At 47.6% G+C, this 22,068-nt stretch overlaps 2 protein-coding genes across 2 annotated transcripts; both read right to left on the bottom strand.

Moving 5' to 3' along the window:
- Positions 1-5: 5 nt before the first annotated feature.
- Positions 6-13,356, bottom strand: znf628 (zinc finger protein 628). Its single transcript, XM_079503641.1, has 10 exons — positions 13,195-13,356; positions 12,144-12,734; positions 11,431-11,503; positions 10,148-11,095; positions 9,380-9,547; positions 7,935-8,283; positions 5,480-5,634; positions 4,214-4,456; positions 1,271-3,749; positions 6-921 (listed from the first exon to the last, which is right to left on the bottom strand). Exons 2-9 carry the CDS (start codon positions 12,548-12,550, stop codon positions 1,680-1,682), a joined length of 4,413 nt encoding a protein of 1,470 aa, XP_079359767.1. The 5' UTR covers positions 12,551-12,734; positions 13,195-13,356; the 3' UTR covers positions 6-921; positions 1,271-1,679.
- A 404-nt stretch (positions 13,357-13,760) lies between these two features.
- Positions 13,761-21,665, bottom strand: il11a (interleukin 11a; the record flags this gene model as incomplete). Its single annotated transcript, XM_079504718.1, has 4 exons — positions 13,761-15,458; positions 16,035-16,196; positions 16,465-16,560; positions 21,609-21,665. The coding sequence occupies 4 exons, from the start codon at positions 21,663-21,665 to the stop codon at positions 15,276-15,278; spliced, it is 498 nt and encodes a 165-aa protein (XP_079360844.1). The 3' UTR covers positions 13,761-15,275.
- Positions 21,666-22,068: the final 403 nt, after the last annotated feature.

Below are 22,068 nucleotides of genomic sequence, written 5' to 3'. Positions count from 1 at the left end.
AAGTATTAAAACCTTTAACTCATCATTTTATTAATAGTAATAATTACTATTTACTAATTTGTGTTGAAAGTGTGCCGTATTATACACAGTATTCACAAAGACATAATTTAATTCAGAAACAAACTTCCAAATACATTATCAAGGAAACTAATATATTAAGTAACTTTCTAAGGTCCATAAACAGTCTCTGAATTTGACATCCTTTTATGGTTTGTGGCACCATGGCTTTATTACAGCACAGTACTTTTCTAACTTGCACAAGTAATTCATTCCAAGACCGCAACAACCTAAAGCCTGAGTTATACTAGGTTGCGCACCGGTGTCACACACAGAAAACAGCAGATATACAAGCTCACAACAGTATTCATTGTGATGATATTGAATTGTCATTTTTCATGTCATGTTTATGAATTGAATACATGCCGAATGGAAACAAGACCGCAATAGGCCTATCTCACAGCCCGTTTTTCACGCCCACTTCCGGTAAATAGTGGTGACTTTAACATAAGCATTTACACGTTTTTTTCTCTGGAGAATCTAAGTACATTTTCTTATGTAAAAATGTGACAGACCAATATTATTATGAAGCAAACAATATGGTAAATCAGCTCGAACAGATAGAACAAACCTTACCTTGAGAAAACAAAAGTTGTAGACTTCTTAAATTACCTCTGTTAACATGAAGCGTCTATGGAGTGACGTCACGCTATCACCACTAACCCCGAAAGGGGGCGTATTAAGGGGGGCGGGGAAATTCTGTGAGATAGGCTTATTCCTTTTTTTTGGTGCTATCCTTTTAGACAAACTGTTTGACTGTACTCTGTTGCTGTTTACATTTCTGTCTAAGTAATAAAGTAATCAATCAATCAATTGACGGTGAATAGAATTGCGTTCAAATCCATTCATAACCGTTTCCATACACTGACACCACGGTGCGTAATCAGCACCTCAAACTGTGACTCCGCCCACCCCCGGGGGAAGTTGTGATTTGCGCTCGTTCACTGCAATGCAATTTGCGGCATTTTCAAAACAATATTGAGCAGAGTAGCGATTATCAAACATATTTGCAATGCCATACGTTGAAAGATCTGTTGCCCGTGGACAAGGCACGCTACCTCCGCAAGTTAGATAGCATCGGCATAGATGTTTGTCCGTATGTGATTAAGGATTGGACCAAGTTGCATTGGCAGCCATAGTAAATTCTTACCCCAGGCTAAAACCGGATGTGACGTTTTTGGGCGTTCCTGTCTAGCGTGGTGTCAGTGTATACACAAGATATAGTAGAATCAACAGAAAACTAGGGTGCGTTCTGAAATGTGCACAGGGAGCGCACTGGCCAATTATTCGTTTGTATTGGCAGTGCGCTCAGTGTCTGTGCCTATATCCGAACGCACCCCTAAATAATACTGGTCGTTTATTTTAATGATCCCATGTGGATATCGTCAGATTATTCGATTCCTCTGCTTCAGTATGCAACTTGTCAGTGTCATCCAGGATTTGTCACAGCGCAAACAAAGCATCGCACTGCAGCAAAGCACTGTAGCGTTTATGAGCTCGCGGATCTGCAAATCTGCTATTTTCGGTGCATAAAACCGACATGCGGCAGAGTATATGTATATCACCCAACCGGTCAAAGTGCAAACATCCTTCATACATTTCAACGAGACTCTCAGACCCCCTCAGTTTGACAGCTGCGCTTCCTGTGAGTTACACATCGTTCCGTGTCTCGTGGCGTCGTCTGTAGAGTTACTTAGCTGCGCGTCGAGGGCCTCCTTCACCTCGGCCGTCCGTCCGTCCGTCCCCTCGCCGCTCTCCGAGCCCTCCCCGTCCTCTCGTCTATCCATCGCTCCGTCCGCCATGCTGCTCACCTCGATGATCACGATCCCCTCCCCTCCTTCCAATTGAAATATACCTTCCATGGCTCCTCCGCCCTCCCCGTCTCTCCTGCGGGAGGCGCTGCTGCACCTTCCTCCTCCTGCGCCGTCCCCCGACATCGCTTGTCCGTCTCTCTCGATCAGCGCGATCATCTGCATGCCCTCCCCGTTCGCCTGCTCCATCTTGCCGCCACCGCCGTCCTCAAGCTCGAACACTACCCCCTGTCCGTCGAGAGGCACCAGGCCTTGGGTGCGTGTGCAGGAGAGCTCCAGGCCGTCGTCCGGGCCTCGTGGGGTGTAGTGGCCGTCGGAAGGGCTCCCCTGCTGGGCCTCGGTTTGGAAATGAAGTACAAAAGACTCTCCCTGCCTCCCCTCCCCATCCACCCCCTCCTCTCTGCTATCGCGCTCTCCTCCTCCCTGTCCCCCTCCCCACTCCTGCAGGAGCGACACCACCCCCCGCTTCTCCTCCCCTCCTCCATCTCCTCCGCTCTGTCCGTCCGTCTGGAACTGCAGTACGTACGACTTCCCCTCTCCGCCCACTGCTCCGTCCACATCGCCGTCCCCGTCGAACCGCAGCACGTACGACTCCCCGCCCCCCTCCTCCTCCTCCTCTCCTTGCTGCTGCTGGTTTGTCCTCGTGTCGTTCTTGAAACACAACACAAACTGCTTCCCTGTCGCCTCTGTCCTTACTTCCCCTAGAGCGGCACAGGGTTCCCCACCCGTGGCCGCATGGGCAGAAGAGGCGGTAATCTGTGTTGAGGTCGCCGTGGTGCTAACCGTGACTGAGGATCCTGAGCTAGGGGTCGTAAGGGATATAGAGGAGGAGGAAGGGGTTGGCACCGTGATGGAGGTTGTGGAAAGGGTAGAGGGGGACACAGGTGATGAAGATGAAAATGGCGATAATGACGCTACAGTAACACTAGCAGCATTAACAGAGGGCACCACTTTGCAGTTAACGTTGCAGTTCGCCACTGTCGTGGTTCCTGTGCCTCCACCAGCTTGGCTGACAGCCGGAGGGTTCTGGGGGCTTGCTTTGGGCTTGCGACCGCGTCGGCCCCTCGCGGTGCGCGTGCTCCTTCCCAGGATTGGCTTGCTCAGCAGGGAACCGGGAAGAGGGCGCATCATCGGAGATGCGGCGCCATTGGTGATGTAGAGCTGAGCGGTCTGCGGTTGTTGCTGGGACAACGTGGGAAAGTGTGGGATCTGGAGGCCAGGGCTCAACACTGGCTGGAGAGTCTGGAGCAACGGAAGGGTCTGGCACTCCGAGGCGGAGGCAACGTGGTTGGCGGTCGACGTGGGGACCAGAATGAGGCTGGGCTGGCTGCCATTGGCCGAGGGACACTGCAGGAGGAGGTAGTTCTGTGTCTGGGGAGGAGGGGGAGGAGGTGGCGGCGGAGGCGGGGGCGTGGTGGGCGTCGGGGCCGACAGCGGGATGAGCTGCAGGCCGCTGGCCGTCTGGATCATGAAGTAGTTCTGGGAGGTGTTGGGCGGGATGTCCAGCGCCGGCTGGGACACTATCAGGCTGCCACTGCTCCCCGACGCCTCCAGGGTGATGGGGTTGAGGAGGGTGGTCGTGGTCGTGACCCCACCCACGCTGGCTTTCACCGACACGCCGTCTTTCAGCGCCCCGGTGGTGACGGTGGTGGTGATGGCGGCGCCGCCCACGGGGCCCAGCAGGGAGGCTCCGCCGCCGTGCGTCCTGATGTGCCTCTGCAGGTAGGAGTGCAGGACAAACTCCTTGAAGCAGTAGGGACACTTGTAGTCCTTGCTGGAGGAGTGCGTGCGCAGGTGCAGCTGTAGGTTGGAGGAGTGCGTGAAGCTTTTACTGCAGTGGGTGCACTGGAACGGCCGCTCGCCAGAGTGGGTGCGCTCGTGCTGTTCACAGAGAGGATAGGAAGGAAGCAGACAGAGACCATTTAACAACAACATGGAACCCCGGCATACCTGTTCTGGTGGTTAGAGGGCAACATTAGTGAGCTTGTAGATTGGATATTTCCGGGCAAAGACCGATTCTGCGCCCTTTCCTAAACATTGGATCAAAATAGTGGTGTAACATGTCAATTGAACTAATCTATTTAATGCCATGAAGACCATAGGGCAGGAGCCGAGCCATGAGTCCCATAGGGCAGGAGCTTATCTCCTGTTTCTGTAGCGTGGCTGCGTGAGGCACCTTGATGAACAAGTACACCCCCTGGATATGAGTCTTTGGTATGACTAGGCCGGGGATCGAACCTCGACCTTCCAGTCTCAGGGCGGACACTCTAGTAACCACAAGGCCACTGAGCTGGCCTTCCAACTAAAAACAGCCCTCATAATGCGTGTGGCTGCCTGGGGGTTACCTGTTTGAGGTTGGAGGTCTGGGAGAAGGATTTGTTGCAGATGGCACAGGTGTGAGGTCGTAGGCCAGAGTGCATCTGACTGTGTCTGCGCAGGCAGCTGGTGTTCTTGAAGGACTTGCCGCACTCCTTGCACACGTACGGCCTCTCGCCCGTGTGCTGCCGCAGGTGGTACTGGTAATGGGAGCTCCACTTGAAGGTGAGCGGGCAGTGGGGGCACTGGAACGCCCTCACACCCGTGTGCACCTTGTTGGGGAGATGAAGGAGAGAGGGAATGTCACAACCAGAACAATTTACGTTTTAGATTCCGTTTTATAATTCGACGACCTCGCAGGCGTATACAAAGGCTAAATTATGTAGTTTAGATAGCATATTATGTAGACAGCATTCAGTAGTGCAGGGGTTCTCAACGTTTTTGGCTGGGGACCCCCGGAAATGCTTTGGTCATGTCTCGCGATTTGGCGACCCCCCGAGGAGTCGCGACCCACGGGTTGAGAACCCCTGCTGTAGTGTATACTTATAGTTTCATTGTACAGATATTCTACTGTCATGTATAATATCTGTTAGCTTAGCTTACTTACAATCCTTGATGACTATTTCTATGTATGTGATGTATTACCATGTGTTGTTCTTGCTCTAGAAGATGCCTAAATTCACTGATTCTCAACCGTTTGAATTTCTACACTGTAGAAATGCGTACAATCTTCAGTGTTCCGTTCCATTTTGTGCAATCTCCCCTTGCTGGTCCCCAGGCCCGATATTGAGAACCCTAATTCACATCTTTATTCATTTATTTTAATTTTCAAATTATTTCTCTTTTGTTTTCAGGGAAGAGGTTTTTATAAGGAAGTTGTAGCGCATTATCAGGAATCTGTTTATCATCTTATCACTTTGTTTCATCACTGCAGCAAAGAGATAAACTTGTTGTAGCTCCCATGTACGTGAAGACATGGAAGGTTAGCCTCTGGTGTATGGACAGCAGAGAGGAGACAGCAGAGACATGGAAGGTTAGCCTCTGGTGTATGGACAGCAGAGAGGAGACAGCAGAGACATGGAAGGTTAGCCTCTGGTGTATGGACAGCAGAGAGGAGACAGCAGAGACATGGAAGGTTAGCCTCTGGTGTATGGACAGCAGAGAGGAGACAGCAGAGACATGGAAGGTTAGCCTCTGGTGTATGGACAGCAGAGAGGAGACAGCAGAGACATGGAAGGTTAGCCTCTGGTGTATGGACAGCAGAGAGGACAGACAGCAGAGACATGGAACGTTACCCTCTGGTGTATGGACAGCAGAGAGGACCTCTTGAAGCTCTTCCCACACTCAGTGCAGCGGAACGGCCTCTCTCCCGTGTGGTCTCTCATGTGGTACTTGAGTCCTGATGAGCCCTTGAAAGCCTTCCCACACTCAGAGCAGCGGTATGGTCTGTCTGTTGGCCATACAATGTTTGAAACATGTAAAAGAAAAGAAAAAAAAAGTCAAGTCGGTTTGACGCAACATTTCACACTAGAAAGGTGCTCAGAGGGATGCTACACCCACACCACATGCGCTATTAGGGTCATTCTGAAGACGAAAGGGAAGACGTGAAGTCGGCACACAAGAAAATGCTCCCATGGTAGTTTAATACCACCATGACTCATTCCGAATGTGAGACAAACAAAAGAGAAGGAGAGCACAACACCAATGTTGAGGAGTTGCTGACCACAGTAAATACAAACACTTGCTTAAAAGAAGGAAGTTGCACAGCTCGTAGCCACGATGGAGGACACAATACAACATTTCGACGTAAGACTACATGTCGAAACCTTGGTTGTGCCATTAAAAAAAGTGTTTTAGACTAGTGTTATTCTATTTCAGAAAAGTGGACAGGTGTTGAAAGTTTGCACTCTTATACACTTTAAACAATGCATCTGGTTCTGGTTCCAAGTGATTGTGAAATAAATAAACATAACATCCTTATGTGGGTAACAGTTTGGGGGACATGCATACAAACGCACTTGGATGGCTGACCAGAGCAAGAACCACAATGTAAATAAGTCAAAAGACTTTCTTGTGTTTGTATTCTAGAGGACCTAGACAATGTAAAAAATAAAATAAAATAAAAAGTAGTAACTGTCCAAGTTATCCATGTCAGACAAGACACTGAAGACAGTACTGATTACACCCTCTTGGTTGCAGGTGTAATCATGTCACTTTGTTTGTAAATTGAGAACTTTTTAATTTTTATACTTAAAATGTACTCGAAGAAACACAAAATCAAAAAATAAAACCATTGATGGAAAAACAGTGTATTAATGTACGATGATGTACGGGTGTAACAGTTACTTATGTTGCACAGCATATTGGCACTTTATTAACTAGCACAGTTGTATTTTGCAGTCATGATTTTATTGTTTAATACTGTTTCCTGTTTAGCTGAGATGGCCACTCAGCCAACGAGTTCCATCTGGGGAAATGCTTGGTGATTAACAAACATGAGGGGCAAGTGCAATGTGGGTTATATATGCAATATGTTTTGGAAGTGCAATAATGTGGAGTTCTATTGTTGAGGTTTGATTGAATGCCTAACAATTGCCTGTGATGTGTTTCAGTAAGGATTGGGCTGGACCATGTCAGGATAGCAGGGGGGGTTAAGATGTGCTGTTGTGATTGCTTATTTATGTTGTAGTGTGAAGGACTTATTATAACTTGTATAGTTCATGTAGTTCACAGAAACTTGTAACATTTGTATGGTTTAAGGTTATTTATTTATATGTATTTATTGTATGCTTATTTATGGTATGTTCTCATTTGAAGACACCCCTGTAAATGGTATAGTCCATTCTCATTATCTTCAGCTGGGTATAAAAGGCTGCCATTTGCCAGTGAACTGAAGTCTGTGCTGGGAGTAGAGAGCTTATTGTATTTATGCCGGTTTGTAATGCTCCTTTGGTGAATAAACATACCCTTGGTGACCCTTTACCAATGCCTCTGTACTGTTTCTCCAGCCACTAACGCGGTCATTCTTACAACGGGCCACGGCTGAAGCTGTGAAACGAGTCCTTTAATGCTTAATGCTGTATGTGCTACAGGGCCATTCGTGGCCGAATTTGCCTGAGTGACTGCCATTGGATTAATTTGAATTTCTGTTTTTTTTGACCCACCAGTTTTGGAGATATGGCTTACAGAGTAATGTCTTGCAGAAAACAGCGAGTTGAGAAAACAGGCTTGAAAGGTTCACTTCTGTGGTCTCTAACATTACACCTAGCTACATGTTTAAGCATACATTTCATATTTACATGTCGATTTCAGCTCTGATATTTATTTCAGACATGCTCTAGCCCATTGATGCCTGAGGCCGAATCTGGGAACGCCTTCTAGGGCCTGACCTAAGGTTTCTAAAAACCTTCAAATTCTGATTAATTATTTTTTAAATAGTTATGTTGCTACATGTATAGCAATAGCTGATGAGACGCAGAGAGCGCGCCGGCATCAAGGGTAGAACCACGTATACGTTGCATCAGGCATCAATGGGCTAGTATGTGAAGAGTCTGTGCTATTAATGCATTTTGGATAAAATATAAATAAATTCAGTTTTTCTCCTCTGGTGAAAAGCTGGACGTTGCACGATGGCATTCCCTCAGTCAAATATGGTCACTTCATTCTGAAAGGGCGGGTAGTGTCCGATTAAAAAAAACCCAGCCCGTCCTCCCCGCCCCATGACATCCATTCTGATATCCACACCCGTACCTCCGAGGGCGGTTTTCCCGCCGCCAGCTGCTTTCCTGGGCGCCTTGGCCGGCTTGGCGTGCTGCTGCTGTTGGTGCTCCTGCTCCTCCCCCACGGCGATGATGTCCACGTGGATCTCCCGCTGAGAGCCGCCGGCCTGCTGCTTGTCCGCACGGCCGGGCGAGGAGGGCATGGGGAGGGACAGCGACAGGGACGCGGGACACACGATCTCCGCCTCCGCCTCGGCCAGGAGCCGCTGCTCGGGAGTGTGGGAGTGCTGGTGGGTGAGCAGCGACGACAGCAGGGGAAAGGAGCGGTCGCACGCCGAGCAGCTGAACTGGGAGCGCGACTGGGACGACAGAGAGTGCATCTGGAGAGAAGAAGAGGTCGGGGGAGGTGCAACAGTACATTTGAACTAATCGATTTTCGATTACAAAAAAAATAATCATTTAAAGGACCACTTCACCACTTTTCAACCTATCTTCATATACTAGTCCTCACTAATAATCATGATAAAATGGCTACCTTTTTTTTCTACTCAGTCTGTGTCTCATAGGACTGTGGGCAGTTCAGAAACCCGTCCACCAGTGACATCATCGATGGGGAATCCAAGCTATTAGAAACTGCAGGCTTTCTAGTCCTGAAAAGTTGCAATGCGAAAATGGAAGCCATCGTTCTCACCATAATACAAATCTAAACATTTTTGTAAAAAAATATATAAAAAAATCTGCCTAATGATGATGTCACTGGTGGACGGGTTTCTGAACTGCCCACAGCCCTCCTATGAGACACAGACTGAGTAGAAAGAAATGGTGCCATTTTATCATGATTATTAGTGAGGACCAATTATATGAAGATGGGTTGAAAAGTGGTGAAGTGGTCCTTTAACCCATTGGTTAAGACCTGAGGCCGATTCTACAAAATAATGCCTTCTAAATCAGTAGTTCTCACACTTTCAAGATTTTTAAAAAATAGCAGATATAAAAGTGAGCTTGTATATCTGCTATTTTTGAGTGGTGCAACCATAGGATGGAGCCACTCCAATGCCCAGCTATGTCCGGTCCCTCCCTATGTCCCTCCCTAGCCAAATTCCAATACCCAAAATTGGTCTGATTTTTGAATAGAAAACGCACAAATAAAAAAATGACACACAGATGCTTTTCCCGGTTTTAACGGGTTAAATAAAATAATCAATAAAAAACAAGCCGCACAAGCTTGACCACATTACATTTTTGCCTATAGTTTTCAGGGAGGCTCTGAATAATTCATTTTAGACAAATGTCTATAGTTCATAGGTACTGGTCAGTACTGTGTGATTGGCCTATTTCATACGCAGAGAATCATCATAGGCCCTATGATGTCTATTTAAAGGAATACGAGTGCACTCGGCCAGGAGGAATATTCTTCTGAACAGACAGACCCATATCCCTCCCAATGCTCCCTTCCGTTTGTTTAGTCAGCCTCACCAATGAGACATGTCTGTTGAGGCCCCCGGTCGTCTTGAAGGTCTTGTTGCAGTAGCCACACTGCAGCCCTGCACCGCTGGCTCTGACTTCCAGCTGTCCGTCCGAGCTCTGAGTGACCTCGGTGAAGCTCTGCAACAGGTCGAACTGGGCCTGGGTCGTCTCCATGTTCTGAAGGAAATAACACGTCACCAACAGTCCAACACCTTTGGGTTAACCCATTCTGACCTGAGATCAGATTAAAAAAATGTCTTCTACATCCTGATAGTTTTCTGAAAAAGCTATGTTTCTATGTCAGTCGTTCTTTGATTTTTCAAAAATAGCAGACCTACAAGTTCATAACATTACTATGAGCTTGTAGATCTGCTATTTTTCAATGGCTAAAGCATAACATAATGCTAACACCAAAAGGGGTTCCCACCCAAAATGGGTTAACATATTTTGCTAGAATCCAAACATTTTTGGAGTTGGGTCACAGATGTCGGGGGATTCATTGCCTTACTCAAGGGCACAACGATGGGGTGCTGAGAGAGAATACTGTATCTCTGCTGTCGGGCAGAAACCAGTCGAAAATATTTCATTTTCAGGGGGGGAAAATTGAGTTAGGTGGTAAGGACGTTCCTCTAACATTAAGCAAGGAATTTGTCTTGGTGACATTCTGCAGGAACATTTTGACGCTCACAAAGTGAATTGCGTAAAACTAAAACAAGACCCTAAGAAGACTATAATTAATTATGAATAACTTTCACTTGGCTCCGTTCCATCACTTACCACGTTGTCTCCATCCGCTGTCAGGCCCAGCAGCTCGTCGGCCGAGTGTCCGTTCTCAGTCACCGTGGTGGTCTCCACCACCTCCTCGAAGTCGGCCAGCAGGTGCCCGGCTCCCACCAGGCCCACCCCGACCTCCATGCCCACCGCCGCGCCCCCCGCGTCCACCCCGCCGCCGCCGCCCTCCCCCCCGCGGTGCTCCCTCGGATCCATGTGGATGGCCTGGTGCTCCTCCAGCTCCGTCCGCGTGCCGAACGTCTGGTTGCAGCTGCCGCAGCTGTAGAGCAGCACGCTGGCGCCCGTGTCCGTGCTGAGGTGGACCTCGGTGCCGATGGCCCGCATGTTGTCTCCCCCCGAGGGGGCGAGGGCCAGCTGGGGGAGGAGGCCCTGGGCCTGGCCGCCGGGCGAGGCGGCCGAGAGGAACACCTCTTCCACCCCGACGCCCATGGCGCCCTCCTGGCTCACGAAGCCCACCATCTCCGTCAACATGGACGACGTCACCTCCTCCGACCCCACTACCACCTCCACGATCTGACCCCCCTGCTCGCCTACTCCTCCCCCCGAGGACGCCTTTCCCTCCTTGGCCGCCGCCGCCGCGTGGGAGTTCTTATGCAGCGCCAGGTTGGACGAGTGCGTGAAGCTCCGGCCGCACTCGGCGCACACGTAGGGCCGCTCGCCGGTGTGTATGCGCATGTGCTGCCTCAGGTTGGTGGACTGAGTGAAGGACTTCTTGCACACGGTGCACGTGTACGGCTTGACGCCCAGGTGCACATTCTTGTGTCGTCGGAGGCTGCTGGAGTTCTTGAAGGCCTTGGGACAGCTGTCGCACGGGTACGGGCACTCGCCGGTGTGCTGCCGCAGGTGGTACTGGTAATGGGAGCTCCATTTGAAGGTGAGCGGGCAATAGGGGCACAGGAAGGTACGCAGACCAGTGTGAACACTCATATGGACCTGGAGCATAGACAAAAGGGTGGAATTATCGATCACATTGACCCTAGTAACTTCTGTGGTTCATTTTGGCATAGCGGCTATGTGTTTACTGTACATTACAATCATACAATAGAGCTGTGGTATGACTGTGTTATTACTTTATGTAATAATGATGTTACTGTAGCTTCCACAGAGCAATTACAGTCTGTGTTGCAGCATAAGGTCTTAGCATGTTATGACAATGCAAATATATACATATAATGTAATAATATAGCTGTACTTAAGATGCCTTAATGTGTTAATAGACTTTGAACAGCAAATCTCTTATTTCTTACTACCTTTAAATGCCATCTCACCTGGAGCAGAGAGGAGCGTTTGAAGGCTTTGCCACAGTCCTGACATTTGTAGGGCTTCTCTCCCGAGTGAGACCTGATAACAGAAAACGTCATTCAAACACACAAACCTCTCTCATGTACGGAACCCAAATGACGTGCATTCGTGCAAGCATAAGCGCTCGGGCAATGCTTTTCTTCCATGTTGTTAATGAATTCAGCCATTGTCAATGGCCACACATGGACACTCCACTCACGCATGAAAACAAAATAAATCTGCCCTGGGTTGACCTGGAGTCTACTTTGGACTCTCAGGGTTTTTGAGGGGGTTCTAAATATTGACCTTTACAGGTCTGTGTAACTCTAGAAAGATGGTGGTCTTTGAAAGTGAAAAAAATAAATACAAGAGTTTGACAACCAATGTCCAAGGGAATATGTTCCAGACCTTTTAATGAAACTATAGATTACTACTGAACTGGTTCAATGAGAACAGATACCCGATTTAGCATGTCCATGGCTGTAATGGAATCGGTGTAGTTCTATATTGGGTCAGGGGGTGTTAAAGAGGATCACTTCTAATGTAATGTTGTCTTTTTCAATTTAGTCTTATGCATTTTGTGTTGTTTATCATGTTTTACAGTAAACCAACGAGCACACACGCACACACGCACACACACACACACACACACACACACACACACACACACACACACACACACACACAGAGAGAGGAGTACCTTTGGTGGTAGAGCAGCGCCGAGGAGCCTTTGAAGGCCTTGGGGCAGAGGTTACAGCGGTAGGGCCTCTCGTTGTTGTGGCTGCGCTGGTGGTGTGTGAGGCGCGACGACCAGCGGAAGCTCTTGCCACAGTCCAGGCACTGGAAGGGGTGGTCTACCTGGTCCTGGTGGCGGGCGGGCGCCGACGACGTCACCATCTCCAACACCACCTCCTCTCCGCCTTCCACCACCGCCCTCTCCACCTCCGCCAGGACCTCCTCCTCCTCCTCCTCGCCCCGCTCTCCTCCGTCCTCCTCGCCGTCCTCCCCCGACCCCAGCAGCGAGGAGGGGAAGGGAGAGAGCGACGCCGAGGACTGCGTGGGGAGGAGTTCCGCTTGGACCACCAGAGTGGCCACCGAGTTGGCCATTGACAGACAGGATGGGTAGGGCAGCACAGGTGAGCGTGGGTACCTTATTGGCACCAAGTGCGTTTAGCTGTCAGTTCTGGTGAAGAATTGTCTCTTTGCCACCTTCCTTCATTGTCCCTGCTCATTCTTTGAACAGTGCTTCTGCAGTGAACACATCTGTCTTTCCAGGGCGCAAGGTCCTATTCTGAAATGTCATAAGATGAAAATGACAGAATTATAACTTGGATAACTCCTTTTTATGTCTGTCTCTTTAAATGCCTCCCTCCATCCCTGTTCGGGCAGGCTACCCTGTTTAGTCCACACCTCCCACCTCCCTCCTCCCTGCTGTCTTTCCATTGACCATCATTGTATCTTTCTGTCCCAGTGTCCCCGCAGTGCGGTGCAAACTCATTCCCACATAGCAGCTCACTCTCTATATTATTACATCAAAAGTGCGACCCCTAATTCCAGTCGCCGGTTTGAAAAAACAGCAGACAACCAAACAACAGACATTCAGCGTAAATGACAGCTTGGTCGCTATTTACCAAAACATAACAATTCTGGCCTTCAAATGCATTCTAGACCTCGTCAATGCGGAGTTACTCCATTAAACATGATCGGTATTGTTGGTGCATGCATTGCAACAGACCTGAACGGATGCTCACCCGACAGTTTTAACTCATCGTTAATGTTGTTGTTGTTGATGATGTTTGTTGATGTTGTGAAAAGGAGCTGGGATCCGCAGTGCTAATCCACACAACCTTAACAATAAACCCAGCGCAAACTAACTAGCAGTTCTCCACCCGATGCCGCCTTCCAACAACAGCGATCGCTATTGGCTACGTGAGACAATAAACGAAGCAGTACCATTGGTCAAGAGCTTCAAGGGTCTCATTTTTGGTTTTCAACTTGATTACAAACTGTTTATAGTCTTCATTTTTTTTGCTTAAACCACTTAATACTGAAGTGTACACTTTAACAGATCTTACCAAAGACATATAGTACTCAATTCCGCTTTATTGTTTTAGGAAGGACATTTATATTAGTTGTTTTTTTGTTTTTTGTATCTGGTGCAATGCTTTATGGGTTATGTAGTATTGTTGGATGGATGCAATGTTGTAATAAAAGCAGGACCTCATATTATTGTGCACATTCTTTATTATTTATTTTGCCAAGGCACATATTTCACATTGAGGCCAATCAGTGTGTCACTGTGTGGGAGAGGCATTTTGATGGTACAATAATAATTTAAACATTATGATATAATAGTAAATAAGAATAAAAACTGTATAAAAGTACAAAATTATAGGAGACTTGCTCCTCTGCAGCGCAAAAATAAATAGTTCCACCGAAGAAATTTAAATAAATAGTCAATACTGTAACAAATACAAGAATATAATATTGAAATGGACATAAAACAATAGGGATAGCATTGATATTCTACATTATATTATAAGAAAACAATAATACACAATAGCATTGTATACAACAATTTACATTCTTGTACAATTATGTACATCTGTACAGAACCGTAGTATCACAATACATAGTATTTTAAGGCTTGGGGTATTACGTTTACATCATAATTATAAAATGCTCCAAAAAGAAAAAAAAATATTTTTCTTCCCCAAAGGCACAGGTTCAGAATCAGACCCCTCTCATTCCTCCAAGAGTCTAATCCTAACAAGTTTGTGCAAAGATTCTAATCAGGTCCATCAGTGCTCAGCAACAGGGCACATTCATACAACTTTACCACAATGTTAGATATGCCTCCCCATTCAGGATGGTAGAAACAGGAGGACGTTGTATATATAGAAACTCAGCCCATGATAATAAAGAAACTATTTATTTATTCCTCAGTTAAGAGTCCCATCCCGACATGTGCGGATCGGATCAGTAGAACTTTCTACAAGGCCATTGGCTGGAATGTTAATTGGTGGCATATGTAACACGGCTGGAAGAGAGTCATTAGTAACCTTTTTTATAATTTAAGTTAGGAACACGATAGAGAGAGACAGAGACAGAGACGGTGACAGAGAGCAGAGAGACAGAGAGACAGAGAGACAGAGAGACAGAGAGACAGAGGCAGGCAAAGAGAAACTAGTTTCAAATTAACTTGGGCTGTCCAAAATGTTTGCTACGTCTACTGGAAGATATGTTATTAGTTAGTGAATAGATAAATAAAGGCTAAATTAAGTTAGTTTGAAAGACAATCGATGTCAGAGGTACAGACTCAGGAAGTGCTACTGTGTGCTTTCTTCCTTGATTTAGATTTTCATTTTCTCAAGGGGGGCAGATGCAGACAAGAGTAACAGACAGAGACAGGCAACTAAATTCACGTTGATAAAGTAATAAAGATAAGAGTGACATCACAAAATTAAATAAATAACATTAAATAAATTACTGACAGTCAATAAATAAATAAATACATATAAATAACAGTAATGGACAAGGCCTTTAGGAGATAGGTCAGGGGAAACATGGCATGTTCATCTTAAATGAAATGCAAGGTTTGCCTGAAAGGCAAACGCTGAGGGCCACAGCTGGCTGCAGTACAGAGCATCCTCATTGGCGACAATGGAATGGCACGTTCCACAACGCGACATTTCACTGGCTGAAGGTTGGGCTTCTCGGGGACGCTATTGGCTACAGTGCACACCGACATGGTTCCTATTTCCCCCTTGGCTGAGGCGTGGGTTCCATGCGTTCCTACTGGCTACACAGCCTCCAGATAGTTCCTGGGTCATCATTGTACTGCGGAGATCTTGGGTTTCAGGCTGATGAGTGCTCGATATGCCCAGTCACAGAAGAGTTTGAACTGTTGCAGCAGCTCATGAGAAGACTGTAGGACGTCAAATTGGTACGGAAGCTGAGGTGGGAGAGAGGGGGTGGTGGAGGGTGGCAGTCTCGGTGCTTCGACCCTCAGCATCTATACCAGGAAGGATAGAGAGATAGTTTAGACTCTTGTATGGCTATCTTCATCTTTGTTTTCCTAAATACGATCTTTAGGAATGACTTCCCACGCTTATTTGCAAGTGATCAAATCATATTTCTGTATTCAGACATCATCGACATATCTGCATTCCTTAGTGTGGTAATGATGTAACAGCTTAGGTGTGAGTAATGCTTAACTTATTCTCTGTTATAGAACGGGGTCACTTGCCAAAAGTAGCCGATATACAACTCACAATTTATCATGTTGTGAACTTGTAGATCGTCTATTTGCGGCAAGCGCAGTATGAATCAGACTGAGACTGAGACACATCTTTAAAAATCTGATTTGAATCGTATTTCAAAGCATCTAAGAACTTGGTTCAATCCGATGAGCTAAAATCTGTGTCCATTTATGCTGTTCAGAGAACTTCAGACGTTGATACAACCAACTCCAATCTGAATAGACCAAAACATTTATTTGGGTTGCCAGTCTGGACAGAAAACAGCCGATCTACAAGCTCACAACGTTCACCTATTCGCCGAAAATAGGTGGATTAAAGCTCCTGGTTACCTGACGATGGAGCATGTTGATGAGAGCTTTCATCTCCCTCATCATGTCTCCCAGTTTGGGCAGTGCAGGGTGGTGGTGCTTCTTGGAGACTCTGTTGAGCCAGTCGAAGTGGTGCTCAAACAGTTTCAAGTCAGCGTGCAGCTGAGAGAGTGTGGGCTTCAGCTGCACAGAGGGACACATACACATGGGTTGAAGGATTGGGTGTGGTAAGATGTACATGGGATTTAGGAAAAAAGGGCTGTGGATGGAAACAGCTCTCTCTCTCTCTCGCTCTTTCACACGCACACACATAAATGCATAGACACTGCACACACATTCATACACGCACACACACACATACACAAATAAATAGGCATAAACATTCACACATGCACAGGCACGTGCAGTCGTGCACACACGCACACACACAGGCGGAGTATCAGACAGTTACCTCAAGGTTGTTGAGGTCATTGGCTGCTCGGTTGCCCATTGCTGGCAGAGACTTGAACCTGTGGGGCTCCAAGTCTGCATCGAAGGCATGCTCTCTCTGAAAGCAGGGAAAACACAACACAGAGCACACTCGTCAGACCCCAATTTGCATCGACGTAAATTTTGTGCATCCAGAAGGAAGTCACGGCACCATGGGGAAAGTATTAGTGTCGCCCCAAAGATCACATTACCGCCTTTGTGTGTCGTGCATAATGTTCCGTGTGCGTTTGTGTGTGTTTGGGACGTGTTTGGAGACGGCAGCTTTCACTGAGAGCCGAGCGGAACGGTGTGGTCGGACGGGTCAGTGTGAGTTCACCCACATTCTGCCTTTTTTCTCCCTCCGAACGTCAACAATGAGAGTAAATGACCTGAACCCACAGGATGTTTTCTGCAAAGCCGAGAGAAGGAGAACAACATATGCAGTGACTAAGAGAGCTCCGAGTGGGATAGACAACACAGGCCTGTCGGGGAAACTCCAGGGTCGCAGCTATAAAAAGATGGGAATGACGCAGTGTGCTCGACTGGCCAGCTGCATCTGTGCTGCTTGCAGTGTACTCTCTCCAGGACACAGAGACAGCAGGTGCATTGCTCCCTAATGCCAGCAGAGGGGGCTCAACCACCTGACAGCAGATTAAAGGGATCCTCTCCGAAGCAGGACATGTAGGACCGGCTATACATTGGCCTGTTAAAAGATACTGGGCTACCAAACGCTGTGCAGAGGCACGCTGGTGTGATGTGAGACATGTCCAGCACATGCCTGGATTTTGTCCAGCACATGCCTGGACATGTGCACATTATTATTTACATATATCCAACTATACAAAAAAAGGTTCTCAATTATATACCCTCTGTACCCTAAGTTTTAACCACTTTCAACGTGGCATCCCTATTTTGGGCATGTCATTTTAGATGAAAATTTGGTAATGTATTTATTGATTTTTCAAAAAAATGAAAATAAATAAAATAGCGGAAACAGCAGATCTACAAGCTCACAATACGTTGCATCCTTTGCGCGTTGTGAGCTTGTAGATCGGTTACTTCTCCGCCAAAGAATACAGGTGTGCCTTGAGATTTGTGACTTGGCCACCGGCGTGCCTGGCTCGGACACAAAACGTTTGAAGAGCACTGACTGCGCTAATGAGTGCGTGTGAGTGTGGATGACAGTGCTCTCTGTTCTTCTGATTAGCACCGTGACGGTGCTAATCGGAAGAACAGAGAGAGCCGGGGACATAACAAAGTTATGATGACAAGTCAATTGAGTAAACAGGTTGCGAATTGCAAACTTGTTGCTTCCTCTAACTATTATTATGTTCATTTCTTTTTCTTCTCCTCCTCCTCCTCCTCATTTGTGACGTTCGCTGTTTGCTTACAGCTGTTTGTGTTGATGTTGTTCGCTGCTGAATGTGCTGCTTTGTAACCCCTATTGTCTCTCTCATCTCCCCCGGTCAGCCTTTCGTAAGAGCTCACTTATGCTTGTGGTATAATGTTTTGTCTCCACAGTGCTTTTGTCCTCTTTCATCCTTACTTTTCCCCCCTCTTTCTTCCCTTGTCTCTCTTTCGCTCTCTCTCTCTCTCTCCCCCCCTCTCTCTCTCTCTCTCTCTCTCTCTCTCTCACACGCACGCACGCACGCAGGCACGCACGCACGCACGCACACACACGCTTCTTTCTGTCTCCCTCTCTCTTAAACACACACACACACCCATGCACATATAATCGCACTCTCTCTCTCTCTCTCTCTGGCATCAGGTGCTCAGGCACGAGTGACACACACGCACGGGCACACACCGAGTGTGTGTGTGTCTATTCTTCTCTTCCACCCCCTGTCTTTGATCTCCTTATCACCTCAACTTTTCCACCTTCTTTCTTTAGCCTATAATTCTCTCTCTCTCTCTCGCTCTTGCACATCATGACCTCACAGTACCTGCTGTAGCATCCAGGCCTCCTTCTTCCTCAATGCAAATACAGGAATGTGATAAATCTACTCGATTTTTATCAGGCCACTTTGCTGTGGCGACCGAAAGACAAACACTAAACACGACACCTACACAACCACAACTATTTACGCACGCACGCACGCACGCACGCACGCACGCACGCACGCACGCACGCACGCACGCACACACACATACACAGAAGTCTATGCATACTGTATATGCACATACAACATGCACAAATTTGCACGCACACTTACAGACAGAGCACACACATGCATGCACACATGCACGTGCGCACACACACACACACACACACACACACACACACACACACACACACACACACACACACACACACACACACACACACACACACACACACACACACACACACACACACACACACACACACACACACACACACAATCATATATAGACCAGACCTATGTCTGGGGAAACATACACACACACACACACACTCCTTCTTTCGCTAAAACACACCAGTTTTATTGCTTTCTTGCAGGGACTTTCCGTGGACTCCCGTTCTATTTTTCTTTCCTATCCTTGACCCCTGTTCAGTGGAACTCCAGACTAGAGGAGACCAGACTAAATATAAACGCCTCATGTTGTCACTGAGCAACTGTAAGTGCCATGTTTTTTCCTCGGAGGGGATGCCCACGTTGATGTTGATGTTGTTGTTGTTGTGCAACATACTGTGCACACTAACTCCCGCACATCTGGGGCCCATATTGCACTGCCACTACGCCAACATGTCCCCATGCAGAGGTAGCCTGCCTACACAGCCTATATGGTTTGAACCGCATAACCACTTGAACCATAGCGTAGCAGCGTCCCTATTCTGGGGGAAAAGATTCCGCGAAAATGGCCGATCTACAAGCACACAACACGTTGTGTGGCGACGCTTTGTGAGATTGAAGATCCGCGGTCAGCTAAGTATATAGGGTTTAAGTGTTTAAGCTCCAAAAAAAAGCAGAACTACTCAATCTACGGTACAAGCGGCTTTTTACTATTTGTGAAAATTTTGGAAACTGAAATATAAACAAACACACAGATGCATGCACATGGACACATGCACCAGCACACACTGCAATAAACGTGCATGCCATGCATGAAGATGCATGCATGTTCATGCACAATTGCACACACAAATGGACAGATGGTGTCATTCAACAACACACACACACACACACACACACACACACACACACACACACACACACACACACACACACACACACACACACACACACACACAAAATGTACATACAGTAGCATCCTACGAGCACATATACACACACCCACACACATATGCAAGACTAGAGAGCGTACTGTACAGAGCTATTTTCTATATTTCTTCCCTTGAACAAAAGCTTTCTGTATTTGCATGATGCAAAAATAGAAGCTGGATCAGTCATGTGTAACTAGAGATGGAGCGATATCATCCTGCTTTCTTTTCACCTGTTAAAACACAGGGTGATATACGATCAAGCAGCCACAGCCAAGCTTTGTCTCAAGGTCTCACATCTGATTTCCCTACCCACCTGCCCGCCTGTCAGCTCCGTAAGCTTTCTGGCCCCGATTATAAAAGCATGCAAAAGATTGACTATTTCATGCATTATCCACTTCAACCCTATACTTAATTGTCTATGGGGTCTCCCATGGCTCTATGGTAGGCCCACTTCTGTTTTTGCTCTACGACGACGTTGTCTTCACCGTAAATAGCAAAGCTATACAAGCTCACAAACACATTGCTTTGCGATGCATTATGATGCCATTGCCTTGTGAGTGTGTAGATCTGCTATTTTCGCGGAATGTCCCCCCCCCCGGAATATAGAGACACTATAGGGTTCTTGTGGTTGAAAAACCACCCCATCCGTTACAAATCCATCCGCAGACTAAACACTGACGGTAAACATGTTTGGATATCAACAGGCACACGATATGATAATCTCTGCTGTCCTTGGACGGCCCTGCTGCCCTGCTTGAGCTGCAGGTACTGTCTGTATATAGTCTATACTATAGACCAGACAGGGACCCTCCCTCAGGGTTCCCTGAGGGGGTTCTAAATGGACCCTCATAGAGGTCTGTAACTCTGAGAGTCACGGGGGGGGGGGAGGGGTTAAAGGTTTGAGAACCACTGCTGTTGTATAGATCCCAGACGGAGATACTATACTGGAATGAAAGAAATACAGCAAGATGGAACAGCGCTACTGTTCTGTGTGTTCACCTGTGTGGCCCTAAGCCTGCACCCACACACCCACCCGCCCGCCCGCCCCACCTACTGCCACCAACCATCCACCACCAACCATCCACCGCTGTCAAAGAAGCCCCTCTCGACAGGAAACACATGTAAATTGGAATTCGGAAGTCCTTTCTTAACTTGACGTGCACTGTTTTTAACTGAATAAAGAGATTATTGAGTTAAAGTGAAATACAGCACACAGTAAAAGTCCCGAGCGTTAATTTAAACTGTAAAAAAAATAATGGACCCGTGAGTTCTGCACTCTGGGAGTTCAATCGACACTCCTGATTTTACTTGTGCGCCTTCCGGTGTGGGGGTTATATTGGCCAGCGACCAATCAGACCATGCGACCAGGAGGATGCTGAGTCAATCAGCCCCCCCCCCCCCCCTCCGCTTAGGTCCCGTGGGGATTAAGTGTGAGGTCACCCCCCCCCCACCCCCCCACCCCCTGCAGGCCCTACAACACTGGACCCTGATGGTGGCATGCATGTAGAGTCAGACAGGCTAGGCTAACTTGAGCCATGCTGTCATCCAGTGAAAGCAGCTTAACCAGCCTAACAGTGTTACAACAGAGATTGATGCTGTGTGGGCGTGTGTGTGCGTGTGTGCACGTGTGTGTGCGCGTGCGTGTGCGTGTGTGCTGTGTGTGTCAGAAGGACATTCACTCACTTAGGGACATTATTGGCATCAGTAATGGAAATTAATTGGGTCATGTTCAATCAATTAAGGTGGTCGTTGACGTAGCCAAAATAAGCTGCATCTCTCTTCCGGCCGCTGACACTCCCCAATTCAATTAGCACCGAATGACTGGGCCTCATAATCAGCCCTATATTATATTAAGGCCTCCGAATCGATCGGTCCAATTCCCGCCGTGACGTGACGTGCTGCTGTCAGAGAGTCAAACTCACCAGCAGGTCTTGCGTCATCTTCAGTAGGTTTTTCGTCTGGTTGGACAGTTTGTCCATGTCGTGGAGCCGCCGGTGAGGCACCGGGGACGCGGACGTAAACACGGGCAGATGGGCCAATAGCAGCGAGAAGAGGAGAGATGAGGAGGAGTCCACCAGCACTGCACAGCGTGTACACGCACGCACACACACACACACACACACACACACACACACAGACAGACACACACACACACACACACAGGAGGAGGAGGCGAGAGGGAGAGAGAGAGAGAAACGGAAGCAATTAGAGGAGACGTGCTGTCACCCCCGCCATGCATGATCATGACCCCGGGCCACGGGCTGTCATCGGCCATGGGGGAAGATTATTGCACCATAATGTAAACACCGGTCGGTCTCCGCAAGTCAGACGACTTGGCAGAGGATCCGCGTAGCGTCTTCGGTGTCAAAGTCTTGTTTTCAC

The sequence above is a fragment of the Electrona antarctica genome (assembly GCF_951216825.1).
Source record: "Electrona antarctica genome assembly, chromosome: 6".
Taxonomy (NCBI): Eukaryota; Metazoa; Chordata; class Actinopteri; order Myctophiformes; family Myctophidae; genus Electrona; species Electrona antarctica.
The sequence above is the reverse complement of the archived record's forward strand: the minus strand, read 5'-3'. Positions and strand labels throughout refer to the sequence as shown.